Source organism: Ricinus communis, chromosome 10, assembly GCF_019578655.1.
Source record: "Ricinus communis isolate WT05 ecotype wild-type chromosome 10, ASM1957865v1, whole genome shotgun sequence".
NCBI classification, from domain to species: Eukaryota; Viridiplantae; Streptophyta; class Magnoliopsida; order Malpighiales; family Euphorbiaceae; genus Ricinus; species Ricinus communis.
The window spans coordinates 548,029-568,999 of NC_063265.1; the positions used below are offsets into that span (position 1 = coordinate 548,029).

Sequence of the window (20,971 nt, forward strand, 5' to 3'; positions counted from 1 at the left end):
CGAGAGAAAAGGGTGTACATGTTTTATTTTCATTATTCTTTCATTGTAATTGATTTCCTAGATTGTTTTAAACATGAATATATTTAGCTAGACTGATTTAATCCATTGGAATTTCTTTACTATGTTGGCTTGATATTATATTGTTGGATTGTTTGAGTTGGTTTTGTATTCTTCTTGTTTTCAGTATTAATAAGATTATGCATTATTCATGAGACGTTGTGAATTGTGATGTTTAGATTGCTTTATGAGATTGAGAAATCCGTTTGGCAATTGGAATTTTGAATAACAAGAACTGGTTAATAATCGCTTAGAGATAAGGATAATTAACTAGCCGGATTAAGAATTAACAAAGCTTAATAGAGGCGGATTAAAGCTTAATGCTAATTTAAGAATCAATCGTTAGGAAGAGATTCCAACTTTAGGTTATTAGGTTTAGGAATTCGGTTATCTCGAGAGAGAAACCGAATTCGGTTAAGAATTCGTCCACGGGTAGCATAATTAGACTCACCGATCCTTTATCTTTTGTTCGGTTGCTAACTAGTTTAGATTCCCTTTGGGTTTGTCTTCTTGTCTTGATTATTTCATTTATCAATTACTCTTGCATCTCCCTCGGAACTTAGCTTGTAGTTCCCCCTCTATCTAATCTCTTGATCAAATTTTTATTTGCCCATCAACCTTTTAGTCACCAAATCAATTCCCCTTCTTAGTGCATTTAGGTTCAACAAATTATAATATAACATTAATGCAATACTCATTCGCGAATGCTAGGTGCGTCACTAAGAAATTAGAACATAATTGGTGTGGTTGTATGGCCGGGGAAGCACATATACTTCTCTCAATTGATCACAGTAGTTTTGAAGAAATGAGTATTAAGCCCATCCAGACCCAAGAACCTTGACAAATCCTTCCCTAAAATTTTGTTTTGAATTTCCTCATCTGTTATAGGAATAGAATCAAGCATTTGATTACAATTGCTATAAGTAGAGGTAGAGTTGGCATGGAAACATCGTCAAAGAAAGATGCTTGGTTACGGTAGAAAATAGGTTTAAAGGATATTTGAAATATCTTAGATTATACACCCAATCCCATCATCAATTTGAATAGATATTATATAAATTTAGCGACGATATCCATGTGATCCCTATCGGAGTGAAAGTTTTTTTAAATAAATATATAAATAATCTAAAATAAATAGAATATTATATATAAATTTAAGAAAATTATTTACTAATAAAATAAAATAAATTAATAATATATAGTTTTATTTAAAACCATGTCGTTTTGAAGCAAGATTAAATTTCTACAGTTTTATTACAACTAAGTAGCTTTGATGTAATTGTAATTAAAAATTATAGATAAGATATGACACTAACACACATTGTCATTTAATAGTGGTTTAATTATTAATTAAATCCTGAATTTTACATTTCTTAATAATTTTATTAAATTGTTTCAAAATTTTAAAATAAATACCTATGCTTTCAATTTATTTTTAAAAATATTTTTCAATAACAATTTTTGAAATTTTACAATAAAAAAATGAAGTGGCAAGTCATTTCTGCATACTAGCATAAAAATTAGCAAGTTAATAAAAAATTCATTATATTTAAATATAAAATATGTGAAAAATTAGGCATATGTGAGATCTTTAATAGTCATATTATTAAATCTAGAATAATTTTTTTTATTGATTATAATTATTATTCTTTTAGTAAGCATAATTGACTTCTCATATTATCTTTTTTACCTTAAAATTTTAAAATTTGTCATCGGAAATATTTTTAAAAATAAATTAAAAGAATGTGTATATATTTTAAAATTTTAAAATAATTGAATAAAATTGTTAAAAAATGTAAAGTTCGGAATTTAATTTATATTCAGGCCTTTAAGAACCCTAGCTCTATATTCATCTCAAGACTATACCTTTTTATTCTCTAACCTCACAGTCGTCGTTCGTACGCCCAAGCCTCTAGCCAACACATAACCTCACAGGCAGCAACCATCATCTTCTTCTTCTACAAACAGCTTTGCTCACAGTCATTTTATCTGAACATGACACCATAGGCTAAGAAGTTCTTAATTCTCAAGAACTGGTAATGTCTTTCTAAACTTATTATTTAGAGTTTTTTTTTTTGAAATATAGATCTATTTTGTTATTGAGTTTCACATAAGTGAGGAAACTATGCTCGATCCACTTATCCCTTGCTCTCGATATATTTCTTTCTTATTTCTTATGCTATTAATTACTATGTTCCACCACAACCAACCACTGAATCATGATTACCTGAATTTTCTCTTTTGCCAAATTACCTGAAATTCATTGATCTAATATCTAGGATTTTCTTTTTTGGGAGAGAGAATGAATTCTGAGCTTAAGCTATTGGGCATTAAATTTTTTATTTTATTTTAAGTTTTTCCTTAAGATTATTTTTCTTTTGGAGTTGTTCTAAGAGACAATAAATATTTTATTTTTATTTTGTTTACATATTATCTCTTAGAATTAGAAATTTAAGAGGGACAATTATTGGTGACTAATTTTATAGATGGGTTTGTTTACTTTTGGTCTTTTGCTATCCAATTTGCCAACAACTTTCTATTTTGTAAAATGATTTTGTTTCCAGAATCAAAAGCAAACTTTCTATATATTTTCCTATCATTTGGAAAAGGGGCTTGGATTCAATATATTAAGCAACCTTAACTAATTGCTAAATTTTTTGTTTTTGAAAAATGTCAAATGGCTTGTAGAATATGAGCAAACATGGCAGATTTTTCTTGACTCTACTTATTTTTTAACATTTTTTATAAGTGGTATTTCAATTTAAATCGTAAAATGTTGAATTCTACGGACAAATATATTACTTTTTGATATTATACTTGAGTCTCTAAATTGAGCAGAATGTAGGAATATAATGCATTGAATGAAATTGAGGGTAGATTAACTTGAGCTTATTTTTATAATTAGTTTCTAAATCTAATTGTCTGCAGCATTGTTTATATGATCTACTTATCTTAATTGTATTGAAGGATTTAAACTTGACACTTTTTCATTTTTGAATATTTTAGAGGTTAGAGGCATTGATCATGTTTTTGACATGGGTTTTGGTAAGCAATAGTTGCAATCAGGGTTACTGTACATTAGCAATTGCTCGTCCCTCTCTGTTCTGTTTTATTAGTTTAATTTCTAGTTTTATTTTCACTAATATTACTTTATTTATTTTAGAGTTTAATTATTATAAACGGGTTCGGTAACATTGAACAATATTGACAATTTCAATCTTGAACTCAAATATAACATTTTGTTTTTATATTTTATAGGTGGTCTATAAACTACTTTATTTTTTGGACAAATATCAAATGAATGAGAAGAGATAAATTCCTAGAAATTTATATTTTTTTGAATAAAATGATGTAATATTACAATTATGTATATTTGATTTGGATGTAATTGTATATCATTATTTTTTAATGAAATAAATTTTTATTGTTTATTAATTTTAATTTTTATATTTAATTTTTTAAAATAGACAAATAATTATAATAATATGCCAAAATTAATTATAATGGTAATGCCAAAATAAATTATAAGTAGATTAATAATATTTAAAATTTGTATAGATTATATAAATATCAACAAAAAATTAACTCTTAAAATAAAATCAAAAATTAATTTAGCTACCACATGTGGTGGTTTCTAATTTTAGCTAATAGATGATGTGGTTGCTAAATGGTTTTCACTTGTCTCTTTTTGGACCCCGATTGATTCCATCTAGCGACCACATTGAGACCAAATAGTGACCATAACATATTGTCCATATTTAGAGATTATAAATATTGTCGCTATTTTTTGTAATCATATTAATTTTCGGTCACTATTTTATTTAGCTACTAGCATTTTAGCTACCACTTATACCATTTTTTTATAGTGCATGTGAAAATTGCAAAAAGTAGAAAATGTCATATTTTTTGGCAAATAACCCTTTTATTTCCATATCTATTCTATTTCTCTTAAGTGACACTTCTTTAAGAAATATTTATAGTTATTGTATAATTACAAATGTAACAATACTTTGACCTATTTTATAAAATTATGTAATGTTAAAAGATACTTAAATTAACTTAGTTCACAATGCATATTATAGATTATTTAATTATATTATAGTATGTGTCATTATTTATAAAGTGATATGATAATATTGGTTATACATAATATTATTTGTGATTGAAATTATAAATGCAATAGTCATAAATAATATCATATATTAAAGACACGAAGTATATTAAATAGTCCATACAACTTGAGATTAAATAGGATTAGAAATTTTTCTATATAATTGGTGACGCTAAAGCAACATAAAAGGATATTAAAAATTCTGAAGACTTTGCAATTAGTATTTCAGCTAAGCAAATATGTTACAAAGCAATTGCACTAAAAATAGTTGGTTTGCATATCTAATTTGGCTTATTACTCTCTGACTTCAGTTACAGAATTTGAAGCCTAAGTATAATCAACATGAAGAATATTATTATATCTATGTGAATTTAACTTACTATAATCTACAATTTATATAGTGAGAAGTGAGACTAAGATTTGTGATAAGTTAATCAACTATATATCTAGATTGTGCTTTAGGGATCTCTAGCCTTAAAATTCTAATAAGTTTATAACATGACATTCATACTAGCAGTGGTAACCCCCTTTATTTCTTACTAGAAAGATCACTTGGGTGATGCTGTGGGATAAATACAATAATATTACATAAATTATATATACAATCACACTTATTGGTGATAGTTTTTCTCTACCAATTACTAGGTAAGTCATGTATGCTATCATGTATTTGTAAAAATTATGGAACTGATTCAATTCTTATTGTTGATGATTCTCCTCTACCAATTCATGATGTGTTTACTTGTGCCTGATTTAATAAAAATTTACTTTTTGTAAGCCAATTAACTACTCAATATCTTGTAATTGTGAATTCACTAATGTTGATTTTTGTATTAAGGAACGGGAGATAGGTCAACCAGTAATAACAGGGAAGCGCAAAGGATGATCTTTATATTCACCAATTCAATGGAGCTACATTTTTCTTGTCATTTTAACTCTTAAGTTACTAAAGTTTAGCATCAATGATTAAGACATCCTTAATCTTCTGTTTTGCAATTGTTAAAAAAATAAAGGCTGATTATTGTTTTAGGATCAACAAAAATTGAACGGCTACATGATAGTTGTTAGTTAGGAAAACTTAGCAATTTACTTTTTAGTTGTTATGGATATTCTAATGCTAGTTGTTTTAAAAAAATTCATTGTGATTTATGGAGACCAGCTCCAGTTTATCTATTGGAAATGCATGCTTTGTTAATTATTTCTATTAAAACACAAATTTGATTTTTTTGATGTCTTTCTTACATTTAAACAATTTGTAGCCAAAACAATTCAATAAACAACTTAAAATATTTTATTTTTATGAAAGAAGAGAGTTAATCAATTCAAAACTATCAACTCATTCTTTATCTACAAGAATTGTTCATCAAATATATTGCCCATACACTGCTAAGTAAATAGGTATGGTTGAAAAGAGACAGAGAGTAACATGAGAACTAGGTATGGCTATATTGTGTTATTGTGGTGTACTTTTATTTATATGAGTTAAAGTTTTTTCTATTATTGTTTTATCTTATTAATAGATTACCTTCATTTGCATTAACTTTAATACTCCATATGCTACTATGCACAACACTTATTCTTTATATTCCTCACTCGGTGTGTTTAGTTTAAAATGTTTCCCTTACATTTGGGACACATGACGTAACAAATTCGATCCCATACATTTTTATAGCGTATATTGATAAGTATAAGGGATACAAGTATTTTCATCCTATAAGAAAAAATACTTTTGTATTTAGACAAGCTGCTTTTTATAAGTTATGGAGTATTAGCATATTTCATATCTATATAAGTTTGAACATAAATCTGTTGATACCCCTGTTGAACCATATGACATTAGCATATTTCATTCTTGGTTATCACATATTAATTTCACTTCTTCTCCGAGTCTTGTTTCAGAAAGTACTATGCCACCATGTTAAAGCCCCTTACCACCAGTAGTTATTCATAAAACTGACTCACAATCATATCGTCGCTCGCCAACTCTTTTGACGTTAGTTTAATGCTGCAACATGACACAAATTCAAACTTCGATATCCCAATACCAACATAAGACTCATCTATTGCAACATTTGTTCTCGAATCTGAGCATCCATAACGACACAACTTAAGGTTTTATAACCATATCAACTATTGCTTCAGCCAACACATGTTACACTCTCTTACCTTATGATCACTCGATCTCGAAGCCTAATCCAAAGTATACCTTAAGTATTATAATGGAGTTTAAAGACAGAAATATTATAATTAATTATTAAAAATATTATTAATGTGATACGACAAAACTTGAAAACTTTAAAATAATTAACCAAAAAAAGAGTAAAGACAGAGAAGTCAAACTCTAGTTGGAAATAAAAATAAATAAATAAATAAATACATGGTTCTCTCATTTGACATGAACTTAAGTTGGCCCATTCAACTCCCACCTCTATTTAATATAATAGAAAGAGTCATGGGTAACATGTTATTTTCCAATTTAAGCATACTTTAGTTCTATTATATAACTATTTAAATATTTTAAATTTTTACTTTAATTTAATAGATATGTTATTCTCTATTAAAAATATTATACGCAATACACATGACTATATTGAATGAATCTATATATAAATAAAAAAAATATTTAGATATTATTAAAGAAACAAGTTAATATATCTTTGAAATAGCCAAAATTCATTTGTTTTAATATATAGTTAGGTTGTATCGATTAGATATTATAAAGACAATTATTTTATTAAATTTTTAAATTATTATTTTATTTATTGAACCCTAGTATATATAATCTTTTTACTAGATTAAAAACTTTTTATATATTTTCATGAAATTTTTATTTATTTTATTAAATCCTTATATTTTTATTTTTTATTTTTATTATAGACTCTGTAATTCTTAATAAAAGCAAGAATAAGGTATACAGATTTTATAAAATAAAGGCAAAAACAACAAACAAGCTTTTAAACTTTTGGAAGTTTAATTATATTTTTAAAACTTAAAATTTAAAATATTTATATCTTTAAAGCTAACTACGTCTGTTTTATTATATTTTACTTTTTAAACTAATAATAATAGTGTTGATTTTTTTTTTTTTTTGAAAAGGTTACCATTTTATGGCTTTGATCTGTTAAAGACATAGTTAATATTTCATCACATGTAAAAATATAAATTAAAAAAAGTAATTATATTTCATATTATTATGCGATAAAATAGACAGAATTAATTTCAAGAATATAATTATTCTATTTTTAAAACTTTATGAGTGCAATTAAACTACTTTAAGATTTAAAGATTTAATTGCACTTTAATAATTTAGAACTTCTTTGTACCTTTTACTTACGACAGAATAAAGATTAAGAGGCTTAATAAAAAACTTCTTTATACCTGTTACCTACAACAAAATAAAGATTAAGAGACTTAATAAAATAAAATTTAGAAAATTTATAATGCATTTTGCACGTTATAAATGGCAGCATGATGGCTTCTTTTCATTGCATATTATCACCTTATTGCTTGCACAATAATATTGAGGTTAAATATTATTACCTTCTAAGGTTTGGTCTAATATATATGTTGATCTCTATAATTTTTTTTATTTCATCAAAATCCTCTTAAGTCTTAATAAAATTAACTATTACTCTTTCCATATTAGTTGAAAGATTAAACTGGTAATTTAAGATTACAATTTGATCCTTAAATTTATTATCAAGTATCAAACTCATCCAAAGTTAATTTTATTATCAGATTAGAATAAAATTTTATTTTTAACATAAGTTAGTTTTAATGTTTAATTAAAAAAATAAATTTAATATTTTTTACTTGCTTATATTTTTTAGTTTTTAGCTTTAATCTAATCCTAGAAAATTTAAACATATTAAAAACATTCATTTTTTGTATTTAAATTATGATATAGTTTATTTTTAAAATTTTAAATAAAATAAATGATTAAAAATTATTATTTTTATTAGACACAAAATTAAATTATATTAAAAATAAAAATTTTACTCGTATTAATATCATTTTGAATAGTTGACAAAAGCTTTATTTTTAACTTATAACATCATCTTAATTTTTTTTCATTGACTGATTTGTCAACTCAATATTTATTTTGTGAAGCTAATTATTCTCTAGTTTATTTTACGAGATTTAAAACATAATAATTGATTTAATTTTTTTACTTTTAATATAATTTAACTATAATGTATAAATAAAATAAAAATAATAGAATAACATTTTTAACTAAAAATATTTATTTTATATCAATAACTAAAATTAAATTATACAACAATTTAATAATATTGTGGTAAATGTGAGTAGTTTTAAAATATTTAAATTTTTTTGAAAAAGATTGTATTAAAAATAAAAAATTAGAGTAAGAAAAAGAATATTAATTGATTATTTTAATTATACTTTAAACTAATTTGTGCTAAAAAATACTCTAATTTGATAATAAAATTAATTTTGAATGAGTTTAATACTTAATAATAAATTTAAAGATCAATTTATAATCTTAAATTACCAATCTAGTCATTTAACTAACACGGAAAAGATAGTAGTTAGTTTTATTAAACTTCAAAAAAATATCAATGTAATAAAAAAATACAAAAATAACTTATATATTTGACCAAATCTCAAAAAATAAATAATATTTATATCATAATATTAAGACCACACCACAATCTTCATAGGAAGAGCTTGAATTCATTAGGGATAATTACTATTTATCCCTGGTATTTCTCATATTATATTAATTACCTTTAATAATTAAAAATTAAATCCTTTCATCTTTTTATTTGCATCGAAATAATAGACCCATCTCATAGATCAAAACAAAACATTTCGAGATTATGCCCTCCTCAGTGACGACATCATCATTGCAGATCTGGCTGACACAACTCTCTGCAAGAACTACTTTTTCTATTGTGATTTATTTAGCAAGTTCGCTCAGGATTACATCGCTCCTGTATTATTTAAATTCCTCAATATTTCTTATATTATATTAATTACCCTTAATATTTAAAAGATTAAATTTTTTTTCATCTTTTTATGTTGCAAATTTATTCTACAAAGTCTTGCTAGAATTTTAATTAAATAACCATTAAATAGATTGAATTAAATATTTTATATTTTAATTTTTTATCTAATATACAAATTGTCCATTACATATATTATTTATTACACTAAAATCCTCTAGCCTTTTAAAAAAGCTAACTATTAAATTTTTTTTATCTAAAGTCTGGACAGTTTGATAAAAAAAATCCAACTTAATCATTTTATGTATTATTATTATCATAGTCATTCTAAATATTTCTTTATACAATTAAGGTAAGATTTTATTTTTAACAAAAAAATAAATATTAATATCTAATAAAAATAATTGATTAATATTTTTTTACTTGCTTGTGTTTTAAGCATAATTTAGTCTTAACAAAATTTAAAATTTTAAAAGCACTTATATTTAGCAATATATTAAGAATTCATATAATGTTACTTAAAATTATCAAGAATAAGATTACTATTTTTTTCTTATTACTTTTGTCAGACACTATAATTGTAATGATACAACAATTTGAAAACGAATATGTTTTCTACCAATTTAGTCCTAATTGCATTGAATTACAAAATAAAAAGAGATTTTAGTACAATAAACAAATAATTTAGTCCTAGTTGCATTGACTTTCGAAATGCATGGAGATTTTAATGCAACAAACAAAAAATAAGAGGCAAAAAATCAAGCCGTAAATATTGTCTAACAGAAATTCTAGTAGAAGGACCTTTCAGTGCAAAATTACAACATAAGAAAATGAAAAAATATATAAATATGAGAGAATATAGGAGATATATAGTAATTACCCCAATTAGGTACCTATTTGATTGTTATGAACATGTCAAATGACTTCAACAATAGAAATTCAGCAGCCAAAACAAAAACAAGGTAGTAACTGAGCAATTTCCGGTTCATCCAAGTCAACCATTTATAGGAAAATCTACAGCAGGAAATAAGACAATGCCTTTGTAACACTAATTAGTGGTCAACTACTGTAATAATTTTTACTCGCTCCTTCCAGTCATTTACACTCTCTTTAGCCATCAGAAATCAGAACAAGATGAATGCTGCTAAAGAAATTTTTCAATTGAATCAGGAAAATGGCCAATGGAGGGGGAGAAGAATAAACATGGGTGACATCAGGAGCAAATAAAGACCAGTACAACAAGTAATACAAAATATTTAACCTGAGCTTATGGGGTCATCTGGCTTTAAGCTTTAAGATTAACAACATCCTCCTCCATTTCTAGGCTCTGCAATGGCTTCTTGGCTCCCATCTCCTTGTAAAACCACCGTCTTACCATTTCCCATCAAGGGAGCATCCTGTTTGTTGAATTCATTAGACATTACTTTCCGGCTTAATATATTGTAAATCTCTCTAACAACTGTCTGAAAGGCAGCAGTGACGTTGGAGGAATCAAGAGCTGAAGTTTCCATGAAAAATAAATCCTGTGTCTCTGCCAGAGCCTTCCCTTCGGCTGTGGATACCTCTCTGGCATCCTTCAAATCGGACTTGTTGCCAACAAGTATTGTTACTACGTTCATGTCAGAATGAGCTGTCCAATCACAAAAGGACAAAAATCAATCTTGCGTTCATTGTACTTGGGATGGACAAATAAAAAAGTAACTCTAGTACTAGCAGGCCCCAAGCATCAGGTACATTGACAAACCCATCAATTAAAAGGAACACGTCCTTGAGCTAGTAAGTGGGCAACTGTGGCTACAATTCTATGGTTGCCCATGTGGATGCTTTTGGTAATCTGCCATGTACAAAAAAATCAATTCCATATGGGATAAATTACTATGGCAACTATCCCCAGAATTACTCCAGAGAAAATAGCAAGCAAACAACAACCACCAGGTCCAAGACTAATATGGAAAAGTGCCATCTCTGCAGGGTGCAGGAAGGCATCTAGCAAATAATGCTACTCTAGTAACAATGCAATCTCAATTTCAACAGCATAAGGGGCTGTTATCATGCATTAGCAACATCATTCTATAATGAATATTGTTGCGGCAATTTATTCTGAATAATGTAAATTCGAAACATTATCAATAGATTTATTCTCATTATCAATGTTCCAAAACATTGAAAGGCTTCTTTAGGCAAAAATCATTTCTAAGATGACTGCTAGCACGCATTCAGACATAAAATTACACTACAAAATTTCTTATTGTCAACTATAAAACACTAAGCAAGGAACTCAAGCAGATACCGAGTAATCTCCCTGCTTCTACAGCAGCTTGTTCACCAAAACAGGGTAATTTCATATCTGATTCACCAATTGCTTTGTGTATAATTAACTTGTTAGTGCAAAGAAGTTCTATTAAGATTCAATTTATTGCATATCAATCACAGATTGAACTATAGTAGCATTTATGAATCTTCATTGCAAGGATCACACAACAAAAAACAGAATCAAAAAAGATAAAAGAAGTAAAACAATCCATGTATTCAGAAATACTGTAATCAATCTTACTGTGAAGCTCATTAAGCCATTTGCCAACACTGTCGAACGTCTGGCGCCTACTTATGTCATAGACCAGGAGAGCTCCTACCGCACCTCTGTAGTATGCAGAGGTAACAGCCCTAAACCGCTCTTGACCTGCTGTGTCCCATATCTGTGCTTTAACTTCCTTGCCATTAATATCCATCTTTTGGGTTTGAAACTCTACTCCTATAGTTGATTTTGAATTGGGATAAAATTCATCTCTAGCAAACCTAGCAAGCAAATTTGATTTGCCAACAGCTGAATCGCCAATTAAAACAATTTTAAAGAGGTAATCCTCAGTTTTTTCCTCCTCAGAATAAACATCCATGTTCCACCCCTCAACAAATTGTCGCTCAATTAAAGGATGTTAACCATGACTGACCCTTTTTCCGAGGAGGCTTAAGTATTTACTGAAAAAGTATTAACGTTTCCTTAATAAGGATGAGGAAATGAAATGGGGATATCCAAGATTCAGGGGGAAAATGAAAAGGAAACTTGATAGGGGGGGAAGGTATGAAAGAAAACAGCTAATCCAGGAGATACCTATCCTCTTAAATTGGGAAACAATGAAAGAATAGAAACTTCCACTAGAACCCTCTGCTTCCAGGCACTCTGTACTTTGCTTTTTCTATTTAGATTCTATAAAGGCCCTTCAGCATAAGGATTACGGTCCCTGCAATGTCAAGAAAGCATCAGGATCCATGAAACTACAGGACAAGTTAAATGATGTTAATTATGAGTTAGCAGGACAAAAGTCACTTTTCATGCATATCAATTAGTAGCTACTTCTATGTTGGATAGATTATAAATGGAGTAGTCATCAAGTGTACTTACATTCAGAAGTTCAGAACTTTTAATGCAAGAAAGTATCCTTAATTTTTCCTATGCATAAATATTGCATAAGTTGGCACATTTGATCCTTCTACATGCCTGAACACCTTTCAACCTCTCAATCCTTTTTGTCTCTCCACTAACAGGACTCTTCTCACTTTCGTACTTCACCTCCTATCCTGATTGATGCAGCTAATATCTCTGCGAATCCAGGACAATGGATCAATCCTTATTGAAAATAACAACAGCATAAGATGATCTTCCTACACAATAAAGGCACTGAAAACCCTTACTAAGAACCTACATCACAGCAATCATAAATGAAAAATATATAAATTTCCATAGAATTCCATTATCTACAGTGCAGATCCTAGACATCAGCCACATACATAAATTCAAACCCGTGTCTATTCATGATTGTTAGTAAAAACATGTACCTCAACCTTCTACTTGCTTCTCTAATGATATTAGTTGATCTAGTTCTCCCTCTCAAGAGATCTTAACATGCTTCTCTAATACTATTTTTCTACTAGTTTGTACTCTAAGGTTCTCCACTCAACCACCAACCCATAACCTTATTATAATTATTAGTTCTTATTTATAAACTATCAGTCACAAAATCAATCAACTCCGACTATTCGCATCGACAAAAAAAGGGCATAAACCTATGCATTTCAATCTTTTAAAACACCCCTGATCCGAGTAAATTGATATTCATTTTCAAAAGCAAGATTCGGAACCAATGAGACAAGACATGCCTAATAAACTCCATACACAACCTGGATTATATTAAAAGAGAAAGAGCAAAAGCAAGAAAACTTCTAGACAAACCACGGACAATGCCCTACACATCAGCAACAAGTTATCAAAAGAGTCAAAAAGAAAATTGACTTTTCTTTTTAATATGTCACCAAGTTGTATCAAAGAACAAGAAAAGATAACTTTGTTCCAACAAACCTTAAAACCACTATAATCATTATGTTTGTTTGTTGTTACAACATGAACCAAATCAAGCTAATATTTCACTGTTAAAAAGGAGGAAAAAAAAAAAAGTTGACCTCACAAGGTGCAGAAACAAAAAATGTCAACATTTCGGTGCAAAGTGAGGCTTCCAGTCAGCAAAACGCAATTTCAATTAAACTAAACTGAATTTACACACAAACCCTTTTAATCACTGCATACTGATACAACTCCACAGTAAGATTTTGCTCTCTTAATAAAGATTTGAAAAGAGGCTGTTCGGTCCATGTTAAAACATAATAAAATCAATCAGATCATGCAAATCTTAACCAGAAAGATTTGAAAAAAAAAAAATGGGAATTTTAATAAAATTAAGAACACTAAATTCATCAAATTGTATTAAGGTAAAACAGAAAGAAGAACCCAACAAAATAAAAATAAACAGAAGGAAAAAAAGAGTACCGGTTGTTGATTGATATGAGGTAGCTTATCGTCCGTTTCTATATGAAATTTGCAAAGGTAAAATCAGAATAAAAAATGGAGGGACCCATTAAAGAATCGGATCTGATGATTGAAAGTGAGAAATGATTTTGATAATGCCGGCTGTTTGATTAAAAAAATTTAAAAAGTGTAAAAGCAAAGAGAGATATTATTAATTTAGAAAGGGTTTTCTATAAGAAATTCAAGGGATAGTTATGTGGCTTTGTGTTATGAAGAGGGAAGAAGAAGAAGAAGAAGAAGACGGGACCATCAGAAAGAGAGAGAGAGAAGGCATTGATTCAGTTTCTGACTTTAGCCGTTAACATGCATTAAATGGCTTAATGGGCTCTGCATACATTTCGATTAAATGGGTCCTCTCTTTGGATTATCCAGCACCAACACCACCGCCACCACCACCACCACAGCACACCACCACCACTACCTTTTGATATCTACTAATAATCTTTTTCTTATTTTTAGAACAAAACGAAAAGAAACATTTCGGAAAGAAAATATAAAATTGAAAGAAAAATTAGAAAAATTACAAATTTAGTATTTTAACTTTTGAGTTTTTTCTAGCTGGCTATCTAAACTATTATTTTAATTAAATGTTTAAATCTGCTAAAAATATTTAATATAGTATTTGAAACAGATTTTAAAATTTTTTAGAATTAACTATTTCATATTTGGATTATTTTAAATTTGAATAATTTTGAATTTGAATAACTTTAGGATTTACTACTACTCTCAAATTCAAGTTGTACCAGTTTTAAGTTGGGTATGTTTCAGATCTTTTCAGCCATATTTTTTTTGATTTTAGATAATTACGGGTCGAGACGAATAGGTTTCAGATATAGTCTAGTTTCAATTGCCTTAAATTTCGGGTCAAATTTCAAATTAACTTACTAATAGGCTATTTACGTAGCTATAATCTAAGGCAGTGAACCTATTGATGCAGACTAGCACAAATGATAAGTATCAAGGTCGTATTTTCGGAAAAAGGTGAACCTAGACCTACTGTAGTGTCTTATGTTATCTAACCTAAAGAAATCAATGAAGTGTTGTTCTATGATTAATTATGAACAAACAAGTAATTAAATATCAAATTATCTGAAAGGATTTAGGAAAATTCTCGAAGGAAAAGCAAACCCTAGGGGACCTAAGTTAATTGGATTTTAGTGAAGGTAGAGATTAAATTGATTATCAATTGCAATTACCCGTGGACAAAGTCTTAACTGAATTCGGTCTCCCTATCTAGATAACCGAATTCCTAAACCTAATAACCTAAAGTTGGAATCTCTTTCTAACAATCGATTATCCGATTAGCATTAAAGTTTAACCCGTCTCTGTTAAGCTTTGTTAATTGTTAATCCGACTAGTCAATTACACTTATTTCTAAGTGATTATTAACCAGTTCTTGCTATTCAATTTTCCAATTACTAAACGAATCTCTCAATTACATAAAGCAATCTAAATTCCACAATTTACGTCTCATGAATAAAGTGACTTCTCATTAATAATAAAAGCAAGAAGAATCAAGAATTGACAATCAAAATCTCATAACATTAAGATCAATCCAACAACATAGGAACCCCAATTGGGTTCAATAATTTAGCTACTCATACTAATAAGCATCACAAAATAAGGAATAAAATCAGAAAAGTAGATTAAAGGCATATACACCCTTCTTAAATAAGTTGGATGAGAAACCCTAATTTTCTAATTCAGAATAGCAAACCCCAAAATTGCCTCTTGAATGCTCCCAAATCTTGCCTTGATCTTCAAATTGATGTTGAAACAAGTGTAATCCTTCCTTCAATTAATGAAATTGATCTCCCAAAGTCGACAATTCAAGTCTGGAAACAAATTATTTAAGCTCGTATATTGGAAATCAAGTCAAAAAATCGAACCCTAATTCACCAAATCATTTTTGCCTATATAGTCCCTTCAAGACGGCCAAGCCAAGCTCTCGTCTTTGATTAGCAATGAGTCAAGCCGTCTTGAACCTACACATTCGATTCTATTGACCTCTTCCGGTAGTGCCTGGCCGTCTTGAGCCACCACGGGCCGTGGTGGCTACAGAAACCATGCCAAAATGGCACTCTTGGGGGCAGCTTTTTGACAATTTAGCACGGCCGGAGTCCAGGTCGTGCTCAACCTCGGAATGCTAGTCCTTGCTCAATTTGATGGATTCTGGTCCGTAATTGTGCGTATTTCCCTCGATTATTGACAATGTCCTTCGATAATGACCTGAAACGTGAAAGGAACCAAAAGACAGGTGATTCTAGTATAAAACGATATAATTATGCACAAGAATGTAAACAATTGGGCATATAAATATGTATAATATGATGCCTCTGAAATCACCCCACACTTAAGCTTTTGCTTGTCCTCAAGCAATCAATAACTCAATACATGCACAAGCAATAATCACCCCTCAGAATCTATGCTAAAGTTCACAACTTAACCCTATTCAACATATAAAGAATGAAACTCAAGTAACTAACAAGTTATACACCTTTAAGAAAGAACTATAATGATATCATCTCGAAACACAACTTACATAACAAATCAGCATTAAAGACTAAGAACCATTGCCTCACAGGAATCTCTCAAATCACTCACCGTGTTTACAAGTAAATAAGGAAATTCCCTCAATGCAACTGCACAAAACCTGTTTACCATAAGCTTGCTCATAAATCTTATATTCGCTACCGCGAAATAATTGAATACCAAAATCAAAGGGTCTTTTCAAGGGTTGTAATGAGGCTGAGGTAAAGGTACGAATATTTGGATAGAAGTGTAAAGTATACTGAAAAATTATGCACTTAATTGAATTGAATGCTTCAAGAACTGAGTGCTAAACAATAAAAGTATTCACTAAGCCTATTTGAAGTAAAGGATGCTCACAAGAGTTAGATTCATAAGAGCTAAAAGCTAAGAAGCAAGTAATAATTTTTTTTTCTTTCTTTTTTTTTTTTTTTGATGTATACTATGTGTATATATTATAGCAGCTTATGTAGGGGCTGCTATGGTTATTGACATAAACAATAAGAATAAATATCCAATTTTGGATTGAAAGGAGCATCAAAGAATGACTGAAAAGATTAAGTGAATTAAAAACAATGTTAGGCACTATGATTCCATAAATGAAGAAAAATAACACATAATTACTCAGTATACAGGGTGAAAGGAAAAACAAATGTAAACAATGGTGTATGCGTAGTGATTAGGTGTAAATTATAAAGAAAAGGTTACGACTCAAACTGGCTGACTAATGGAAACAGAGGGTAGGCTTTTTGCCAGATGTGGTGAAATCCTAAGTTGCCCAAATCATCTAATGGTATTCAAAAATTCATGTAACCGCAACAAGCATTATAGAGCAAGTTCTAGAAACGAAAGTAAGTACAACGCACACTCAAATAAGAAAATTCATGAGCATAATATGCAATGGATGCTCAATTTTTTTTGGTTCAAAAACTCACGTTCGAAGTGGCTAAAATTTGCAATTGCTTCCCAAACTTATCAATTGAATCATCACATAAATTCAATACGAGGTTGACATAATCAAAGTTTACAGTCAAAGGTTGTAAATTCGCAAGGAACTCAAGTAACACCGATTTAACCCGGCCAAATTGACATGTTGAATACAATGAAAATGTTTTCAAGAACAGAAGATAAAGAGAGATAATCAAGTACTAGTGTGTGAATTAAGTCATTAATTACAAAAGAATAAACTAAACTTGAATGTCATGCAAACCCTAGGTCCTAACATCCTAAGAATGGTCCATTATCATTGCTTTTAAACAATGGTCCATTATCATTGCTTTTAAACAATTAAGGGATACCTACCCCACACTTGAGTATAACACTGTCCACAGTCTTAGAAAAATTAAAACTGGGTATAGCATATAATTAGCACATCATAGATCTTGAAGATCATACTTAATGTTCATTTCAAAATGGGAAAGCATAGTGTTTTACTAAAATAAATTAACATGAAAGGAAATAACATAAAATTAAGCATGCAAAAAGATAAGAAAACAAAATAAAATAAAATATAGGAAAGAAAATAAAAAGAAAAAGGAAAAAGAAAAGTAGCACAAGTTCTTGTTTCACCTGTTGGGAGTCTACTGATGGTGTATCCTCAGTGGTTGGATCTGCTGGATGATGAGGAGTAGGGAAAGTTGCTGAAGGAGGGGCAGTGGTGGCTCAGGATCCGTGAAGCATCCTGCCAGATCGAACTCCATATCATCGATGAACCGCTGATTTTATGCTCTAGGGTCTATCATCTTTTTTCATCTGTTCCACTATTAAATCTGTCTAGGTGGTCTGCCTCTCCAACCCTCTCATAAGCTGCTGAAGCATACTATTCAAACCGCCAAACTGTGCCCTAGTCTCCTCTTGAAACTACCCAAACTGAGTATAGTGCTGCTGCTATACATCGCAGACTCGATCTAGTCGGTTAGCCAAAGCACTAATCTGAGCACTCGATGTCCTTGCAGAATAAGAGGATGAGGCTCCATATGTAGGCATAAACACTCTAGCTGGGTTAGGAATCCTAACATTCGGGATCCCAACCGATGGATCTTGGGCTCCTCTAGCTGCTGCCTCTCTAGCCTCCTTGACTATTGTGTTCACAAGCCTATTTTATACCATGTGGATGTCTAGTAGCCATGATCATCTGCATGTTGATCATTTGTCTGACCCCTAGTGGTGTTATGTCACCAATCTTTGAAAGCTCTGACAGACAATCATCCAATACATCCAGTCTCTTAGCTAACCTAGTCATATACGGGCCAAAACAATAATGCATCTTCTTCTGGGCATCTACTATAAATGAACGGATTTGTCGAGCTAACAAATATCCTAAGTCAAGCTTCTTTTAAGGTTGCATAGCCCAGAGAATGAAGACATCAGTCTGTGTTACCACTCCAAAACTATCTCATCTGCCTTTAATGGTGTAAGCTAATAGGGTATGGAGATAGCGGAGATGATCCGGAAGGCTAGACGCCTTAAACCTACTTGGGTAGTATGATTCTCGCCTAAGTACCAATGAGTCCCACATGGTGTCGTATGATATTGGGTTGATGTAGAGACATCCCTGATACTCCTCCCTCGAGATCTCTTATTCAGTCCATAATCCCAAATGCATGCCGAATTGTGGGACTGACATTGAGAACTCCCTTCCCCCAAGTCTGAAATAAACTGCATCAGGCTGATGCCAGTTTGTGATCTGTTGTTGCAGGAAGAAGGTGCTGAGGAACTCAATCGTAAGCTTACGGTAGGTTGGCTCAATGATGTCGAAGAATCGCGCATATGGTAAAGTCTCGAACAGAGTGTGCACATCCTGAACCAATCCCACTCTTTCCAGGGATACGAAGTCGATGCAACGACCCTCCATCACTTGCTTCCATCTCATGACTTAGAATCGACTTTCGTTATCTGCATTAGGGAATGTCCATAGTGGATGACGACCAGGTGCAGGTGGATTCGGAGCTGGTGCTCTTTGGGCTCGGACTAGTTGCTATTGCGGTGGAGGTGGAGGTGCTGGTGTTGGTGCTAGTTTTGGTGCTGGTGCTGGTGCTGGTGAAGTGGAGGAAGATGTTCCTTCGCCACGCGATCGCTTGCTGGTAGCGACGCGTTTCGGTTGCTTTCTTCAGGATTGATCGCGGTCCGTCATATTACCTAATGCAATGAATCATTAGTTATTCGAATAAGAAATCAAGTTAATCAGAAATTCTATCAAAAATTAAATAGCATAACGACTATAATTTGACTAACAGAAAACTTTAGACTTAACAAAAGACTAAAGCCTTAATCTCCTGCATAAACCAATTAACACATACATTCCAACCTACTTTATCATGCACCAACTAATGCAACTCTATGCTAACAATTCTTCATAATAAAATGCCATAGACAAACTTTATTGCCGCCCAACCCCACACTTACCATTTCATAATCGAATTCACAGCAAACATAACAACTAATATAAATTAAATCTAACTGAGGTCATATTGAAGCAGTGTAATAACGTAAAACTACCAAAACATACTAGCACGTCCTAAATAAAGTATATGCATAAAAGAAAAACCAAATTAAAACAAATAAAAGCAAAAAGTGAAGAGACTTACTTGGAATTGCTGAGAAAGGTAGGAAGGATGAGAGAAATGGAAGAAAACAACACCTTGGAGCTTAGAAAGGGGGTAGTAAATTTTTTGAAAGCTCCCCTTTTTATAGGCATGGGGGTCAGCACGGGTTAAGGCAAGGCCATGCTGATCAGCACGACCAGGACTCGGCCCGTGCTGAGCCCTTAAGCTTCAATGATGCACCATTTGGCATGGTTGGGGACGCAGGCGTCTTGACCAAAGCGACCAGTGTTCTTGCCATGATGGCCCGTGATGGCTATGGAAATCGTGGTGAAAGGGTTGATTTTGGGCTTTCCTTCGCCATCTCCAGTCGCCGAACTCCCTACCTGCATTTGACACATATACGCATACATTTAGGCCGCAAATCGAGTAAATAAATCAAACGGGGAAGTCCGTCTTGACCAGTTACTAAAATTCCGACTTAAATTAGTCAAACCCTAGATTCATACAACTATGTTTACTTATTAAGTAAGTGTTCTAACTACCATCAAGCATGCAACAACTGATAAAACAAAAATGTTAATAAAAGCATAAAATTAAAGTTTTGGGGTGCCTCCCAAAAAGCGCTTCTTTTTGGTCGAGTCCTTAGGTGGACTCTGCAGCAGCATCCGTGACCCGTTGGCAAATTGAGAAGGTGGGCGCATTGTAAGCTGGGGCCTGAGGCATATAACCGCAAGGAGGCGGTCCAATGGGCGCAGTAGGTGGCCAAGGAGGTGCTCTCCATGCCGAGTTGGGATGTCCAGTCATCCATTTCCAATCCTGTTTAGATGACTTATCATAAACAAACTTGCAACTACCCTTCTTGGGTGCATCATAACGCGAGGTTTCAAGTTGATGCAAGTTATTT

At 30.9% G+C, this 20,971-nt stretch overlaps 1 protein-coding gene and 1 long non-coding RNA gene across 5 annotated transcripts; one reads left to right on the top strand and one right to left on the bottom strand.

Annotated features, from left to right (window-relative positions):
• Window positions 1-1,884: 1,884 nt before the first annotated feature.
• On the top strand, window positions 1,885-5,363 carry LOC107261984. Its single transcript, XR_001535904.3, has 2 exons — window positions 1,885-2,093; window positions 5,007-5,363. It is a non-coding gene; the product is annotated as an uncharacterized LOC107261984 (long non-coding RNA).
• Window positions 5,364-10,003: 4,640 nt separating this feature from the next.
• On the bottom strand, window positions 10,004-14,406 carry LOC8277272 (ras-related protein RABA5a). 4 transcript variants are annotated; one of them, XM_002528192.4, is made up of 4 exons: window positions 13,955-14,406; window positions 12,536-12,733; window positions 11,690-12,374; window positions 10,004-10,765 (listed from the first exon to the last, which is right to left on the bottom strand). In XM_002528192.4, the coding sequence occupies exons 3-4, from the start codon at window positions 12,027-12,029 to the stop codon at window positions 10,434-10,436; spliced, it is 672 nt and encodes a 223-aa protein (XP_002528238.1). In that variant the 5' UTR covers window positions 12,030-12,374; window positions 12,536-12,733; window positions 13,955-14,406; the 3' UTR covers window positions 10,004-10,433. The 4 variants fall into 4 exon arrangements, with proteins under 4 accessions (XP_002528238.1, XP_048225938.1, XP_025014746.1 ...); XM_048369981.1 differs by having other exon boundaries at window positions 12,536-12,760; XM_025158978.2 differs by lacking the exon at window positions 13,955-14,406 and adding an exon at window positions 12,970-13,883.
• Window positions 14,407-20,971: the final 6,565 nt, after the last annotated feature.

Coding starts and splice junctions, on each gene's coding strand:
- LOC8277272 (XM_015724813.3), bottom strand. CDS start 12,029: ATGGATGTTTATTCTGAGGAGGAAAAAACTGAGGATTACCTCTTTAAA. Junction 10,766..11,689: donor ATGGCTTAATGAGCTTCACA/GTAAGATTGATT, acceptor GTGATTGGACAG/CTCATTCTGACATGAACGTA.